This window comes from Acipenser ruthenus, chromosome 7 (assembly GCF_902713425.1).
Source record: "Acipenser ruthenus chromosome 7, fAciRut3.2 maternal haplotype, whole genome shotgun sequence".
NCBI classification, from domain to species: Eukaryota; Metazoa; Chordata; class Actinopteri; order Acipenseriformes; family Acipenseridae; genus Acipenser; species Acipenser ruthenus.
In genome coordinates this window covers 25431477-25438084 of record NC_081195.1, presented here as the reverse complement: position 1 = coordinate 25438084, position 6608 = coordinate 25431477, and the positions used below count along the sequence as shown (strand labels likewise).

At 37.6% G+C, this 6608-nt stretch overlaps 1 protein-coding gene across 1 annotated transcript in view; it reads left to right on the top strand.

Annotated features, from left to right (window-relative positions):
* LOC117416114 (uncharacterized) overlaps window positions 1-6608 on the top strand; it is a 50018-nt gene that overhangs the window by 40866 nt on the left and 2544 nt on the right. Inside the window, exon 12 of the mRNA XM_034027179.3 lies at window positions 4964-5268. Within this exon, the coding sequence (XP_033883070.3) occupies window positions 4964-5268 (305 nt within the window). The remainder of the gene's footprint in view (window positions 1-4963; window positions 5269-6608) is intronic.

The window sequence follows — 6608 nt, the reverse complement described above, 5'->3', positions numbered from 1 at the left end:
AACCCTTTTTAAGGAGATCCGAGGTTGAAATACACGTTTCTTACGATGTATGTGTTTTCACCCCATTCTGAAATATAGCCTAGTTTTTAAAGTAGCTTTAACAAAGTGGACAAACTTTTTTTTTTAAGTGATCGACTTACCTACCAGTTTTTTTTTTTTTAAAGTCTGTTCACTAAAATATTTGGTACATTTTGAGTCTATTCCTTGTGAAACGGTCATTTGTGCCAACCAAGCGGTTACTATCAGCTCTCGTTCAGAATCTCTGATAAACTGCTCGCTCTGCCCACAGTGACTGATTAGCAGCACGGAGAAGCAGCATTAACTATTTATAAACAGAATCTATGTCAGGAATACCCCGTATAAAGAAATCAATCTGATCTCTTATAAACGTTTACCACAGTGTTTTTGCACACTATTTTTGCAGCTTTACCATGTTTTTTCCCCATGGTTATACTATGTATTTACCGTAGTTTAGCCTGGTTTTCCATCGTTATTAATAATTAGGATAAGCGCTTCTATTGATGCAGTACAATTTATGATCCATACAGCCCACACGAACGGCATACAGTATCGCTATTCCTACAGTTTAACATTTTGCCCAACAGCTCAGACAAAGCTCAGTCGCAGGTTTCGCATTTAATATCATTAAATGCTGTGAATGTTTAATTTTAAACAAACAACAACAGGCTATGAATATAGATTTATAATACAGATTTAAAATGTGGTAACTGGCCAGAACAGTCTATTTTTTCCTCAAACAATGGAGCCTTCACATTTCAGTGAAAAAACCTGCATTGTGGGATTCTAGCTATTTTGTTATTAAATGCGCTCAATGTCATGTATTTATGAACTGTAACATAACTTATTCGTCATAATACAGCCCTGTAATATTTCAACCATGGTTACTGGACTAAAAATGAAGGCAAGAGAGGTGACTTGCTCCTTGCTGTCGTTCAGATAAGTCGATTATTTAAATAGATTTTTCTCCCAAAAGGTTTTTACTTACTTTCAAGCTTTCTGTGTCTTTTAAATGAGGTATTACATGGCATGGTTAAAGTGAAACCCTTGAGCACCTGTTGTTTTTATCATGAAACAGGAAAGCTGAAACATGGACTTTTTTTGACATACCGTAGAAGACTAATTTTGCTTCATGAAGTTGAATGAAACCTGGTTGATGTTACGTTAATGTTATATTGAATTGCCTACCGCTTTGTAGTTTTCTATATACTTGACATTTCAAAATCTAACACTGATGAAGTGGTAGTCGTATCAGTCCAGACATGATAGATAAAGTGAAGATGTGATACCTTTTATTGGACTAACTAAACAATAATTAATCACAAGTATTTAGGCATCAAAGGTCTCACATCTTCTTCTCTTTGTCTAAAATCTAACAGGAAATACTATTATGGCTCCCTGTAGACTTCTGGCCATCTTTTTTAGCCATCGCTGTACATAAAGGAAAAAAATATGTGATTTCTTTCTATCACAATCAACATAAAACAATCTTTATATACACTATTGCTTATAAAAGTTTGCCATGGTGCATTTGCACTGTAAGTTTGAAGTTTTCCCATGGTTATACTATGCATTTACTATTGTTCACCATGGTTTTTAATAAGCTGTACCATACCTCTATAAGATTATGCTTTGCCATGCTTTCACTGTGTCTGCTGTGCTTTTACTATGGGAAACTTAAAAAGATATTCTTACAGCTCTGAAGATTAAAGGCTTTAAATGATAATGGTGTCAGTTTAACTATCAGTTTCATTAAGTGGATGCTGTGTTGTGCTGGGGGAGTAACAGTACATCCATTAGGATGTTGTGTTCATCTCAGCGTATAACAATTCTCTACTGGTGAGATAAACCAACTGAAGTAAGCAGAGCTGTCCACTCCATAGAAATATAATTGTTGTTGAATGCATTCCAGAATGATTACACGTTGATTTCTGTTATTGTTCTCACTTTGTTCCTCTTCTCAAACTGTATCCCGGGGGGGGGGGAGGGCATTAGAAGGTTCAGGGCCGTGTACCAAAGACAAGAGGAAGAGGGGAGCAGCCCAAAAAGTGTGAGAACCACTGCCTCAGACTATTTGGTGTGGCAGCCAGGCTACTGTACAGTAGATGTTGATTCTGGCAACAGCAGGACCTCTGTAATATGCTAAGTATTTTATTAAATACAGCCAGACCCACATCTCCTGTTCTCATTTAAACAGTCTAGTATTTTCTCTAAGTCCCACTTGGCACTGCTATTTACAAATAAACTCCCTAATAGTAGAGACAGTCTTTGAGCTTTTAACATTGCTTTAAATTGTAAATACAGTACAAAACCACATCTGTACAGTGTAATTAAAAAACTTGACAGATCGATCAACAGCTGTTTGGACCTCGTTACTGAGCGATTACCCCTGTACTGTACTTTGGCTATTTAATCCCTGTACGCAGTGTCGGTTTATTTACAGTTTGTTTACTGCCTGTGTGTGAGTGCGTCACTGAGGGGGGTGGGAGCAGGTCCGACATGACCAGTCAGAGATAGGGAGTGTTGGACCAATGAGTGAGGAAGGGGCAGGGACTTGGGTGTGTGTGAGGAGATGACAGTTTGAAAGAGAGAAGCGGATCTGGCGACAGGATAATTGAGAGAGAGAGAGAGAGAGAGAGAGTGTGACTGTGAGTGAGAGGAGAAAAATGAGAGTCATTGTTCACTAAAAGCTAAAAAAAAATAAATGCAGTGGTTTCCTATTGCTTTGAACCGCAACTCTTGCCTGTCTCATTATATCCTGGAAACCCTGCAGCTCAGCGCTACAATATGTACATTAATCCTGTTCACCTGCGGGGGGCGTATCACCTTCAACCTCCGTCTCGATCTCCCACCTGTCACTCAGCAGTGAATGCACGCACCCACATGGCAGACGACTACCCTGTCACAAGCATTAATACCCTGTGTCTTTCTAAACAAGGGATTTAGGGGAGCTCCCTAATAAAAACTGAATCTCAAGACAATAATAATATGGTACAGTAATTATTACAGCTGTGTATAATGGTATTTAAAACATGACTATATGAACATATTTTAGATCTTCTATTTAACATCATGTAATCAAAGAAACTACAAAATGATAGCGCAAAAGTCTGCCGGAAGCCATAATAGTAGTACAATATTTAATGTTAGATTTTGTTTTAAAAAGAAAAAAAACATTCAGTTAAGTATCTGAAAACCACAAAGTATGTATGTAATTCAATATGTTAACATAACATTATTAGTTCATTCTACAGGGTGATGCAAAACTTTTGTCCAGAGCTGTAGTTTTTTCCCCCCTCTGGCTCGTTGAGAGCTGCCCTTGAGGAGGTGAGGCTGATGCTGGCAAGGAGACGAGCCTGAATTGGGGTTTTAATAGCAAGCTGATTGAAGGTAGAGGAGAAGCCCTGACTCCTGCCTAGTGGTTCATTTTTTGTAAAAGATTAATATCGCTTGTTGTTTCTTTCCTGCAATAAAACTACAAATCTAAATATCAATGTCTTTATATGTTTCCCTATTGTATGTGGTTTTATGTTTTACAAATTGGTTTAAGTGGTTATATATTATTTCTTAAACTAAATAAAGGCTTGACTAACATCAGCTTTTTTTGACAGCTGCATGAAAAACAGGTTAGTGTTCATGTAGGCTGTGACTTACGGTAAACTGTACTCAATTATAGCATGCTTTACATTAAAATAATATTCATGAGTCATGTTAAGCAGGTGCCAGAATCACAAAACGATCATCATTTATGGTTATGTTAGCACATTACATCACTTTAGATTGTCAGGTGGTTGAGAAACAATTGCCTTTTTTGCCTGCGGGTGGAATGTTGTGAGCTTTGTGAGATTTATGTTTGAGCAAGGCATCAGCACAGTGAAAACTTGGTAAAGTGCATAATTACTGTACCACAGAAAACAGTTTTTAATACAATAGTGCTTTTTATTGATTTTTTCACTGTTTTTTTTAAGGCATAAAACCCAGAACAGAATGCTTTTACTGTAAATACTATGTCCATCGTATCCACCTATTATAAGAGATTGTTGTTCTCTATTTCTATAGGAATCGCTTGTGTTTTAAAAGTCTTTATAATTTTAAAAGGAGTTGGCAAAGTACCCAAACCCTACAGGTTCCTGTTAAGATCCTACACAGGATCCTACAAGACTTTGTAGGATCCCGCACAGGATCCTATAGGACCCTACAAGATCTTGTAAGATCCTGCACATGATCCTAGAATATCTTGTAAGATCTTGCACAGTACCCTATAGCAGTCTGGAAGAGTACTTGCAGGATCCTGTCAATATCCTGCAAGAACCTGTAGGATCGTGTAGGATGCTTCTGAAAACAGCTGACACCCTCTATCCTGCTAATTACCAGTCACATTCAAACTTGGAACTCTTGATATTTTGGTGTACTTTTGATATCATTGAACATCAAATTTTGGTTGAGTTGATTGATCTTACAGGAACTTACAGGATCCTGTGCAAGATTTCTACCAGGGATTATACCAAGTTTCCTGTTATTCATTTACAGACTGATTCGTTAAAGTTTCACAATAATTTTCATACTAACTCAATGTGTTCCAGTGAATGTTGTTATTTTCAAGTTCTGCAAGGGGTTTATTAGTCATAGTAGACACTACAAAACTCCACTGGCAATTTCATATACCCGGGAGTGTACTCAAATAATATCAAACTCGTCCATTGATACAAACCTCTCAATCCAATCAATACCTATGGCTCACTCCAACAGTCTAGGAATTGAGAAATTTAGTGTGTGAATTACCCTCATTTTCATTGACCTCAGTCTTGTTTTAATTGGACTTCCTTTTTTAGTGCAGCTTTGTGGTTTCATATTCAAGAATTGGCCTCGTAAGTGGAAGTAACCCACAGTAAGCATTTCTAAGTGTTTGCTTCCAGTCCAGTTCATTAATCTTTTCTGCTTTCAGTCACCCCAGGACTAACACGGGGCTGCTGTGCTGTGGCTCGCAACCGTACAACCCAGCGAACTCCAGTTTCAAGTGCTGTAATGGGAAGCTACATGCCCTGTCAAGTCATCCCCGATCGTGGGGCTGCTGTGGCGAGGGTCTCATTGACTTGCAGACTCACGAATGCTGCTCTTCCAAAGATCAGCATCTGGTCTTCAAGAAGGATTCAGAGTTCTCCTGCTGTGGACACCACCACTACAAGACCTCACTGGACTCCTGCTGCGCTGGGCGTCTCATTCAGAAACACAAACAAGCACAGAGCACAGGTCAGGGTCTGTTCGTTTTTATTTTTATTGTTCTTGTGCATTTAGTAGCAAATGCTGAGATGAACACTTGTGAAGGAAGTTTTCTGTTTTTATACAGAATTATATTAGCTGTATCCATTTTAAAGACAATGTCACCGTATCACTATTTGAAAAGTATATTTGAAAAGCATTTTACACTGTAATTTTACATCAACAGAAACAGCATATTTTGACTTTTAAAGCAAAAGACAAAAAACATCTGGAAAGAAGCTGTTGAAGGGGTGGGGAGAATTTCACCCTCCAGGAGAAATGATCCAGCAAGTGCAACACTATCTGATAGTAAACAGATGTTTCTTTAACCAAGTGTAGGACCACATTTATGGACATTTGAGACATCTATAATGAATGGGAGTGCACAACAGAGTAGCTTTGTAGAATAATTTATTATTATTATTATTATTATTATTATTATTATTATTATTATTATTATTATTATTATTATTATTAATTAGTCATTGAGCAGACACTTTTATCCAAAGCGACTTACAACTGCTGATGCTGCAGAGTCACTTACAATAGGACCTTGGTTTTACGTCTCATCCGAAGTACGGAGCGCAAGGAGGTTAAGTGACTTGCTCAGGGTCACACACAGTCAGTGGCTAAGCTGGGATTGAACTGGGAGCCTCCTGGTAACAAGCCCCTTTCTCTAACCACTGGACCACTAATAATTTTTATCTCTTAATCTCTTGTTTAATAGCTTGAAATTGTCTAAATAAAACAAAACATTCAATGAGTAATTGTTATATCTCTTCATAATTGTAAATAATATTGTTTAAAAATAAATGTGGTTATTGAAATAAAACAGAGCTACAGTGTTGATGGGACTGCAGTTGGTAGCTATCCAACAGCACTGGCTATACTTATAATATTGTACTGAGCTTGATTCATGGGTTTGCAGCGATCCTGAATTTCTAAAAGAGTACTCTGTTGAAACTGATGGGTTTCATTTGTTGTTGTATTGTTGATATCTGTAGCAGAAAAAACTACTAGAGTGTATTTTGAGAACTGCAGGCATGTTCATCACACAGGGGGTACTGCAGACTAGATGCATGTCTGTGATACTGGAACTCACTTTGACAATAGATACAAGTAACCCTCTTTCTATCCAATCAACCGTCAGAAAGTTGAAAAAAATAAATAAACGTCCCGCTCACAGGGCCTTCAGTTTGAGTGCTTTGCTACATAATGCTGTTCTGTGACTAATTTTAGATTCAAACAATGACTCATTTAATCCTGGCATGCTCTAAAATAGTGCCACAGGAAATGAATTAAGGTATTCTAAGCGTATACCAAATGAATCT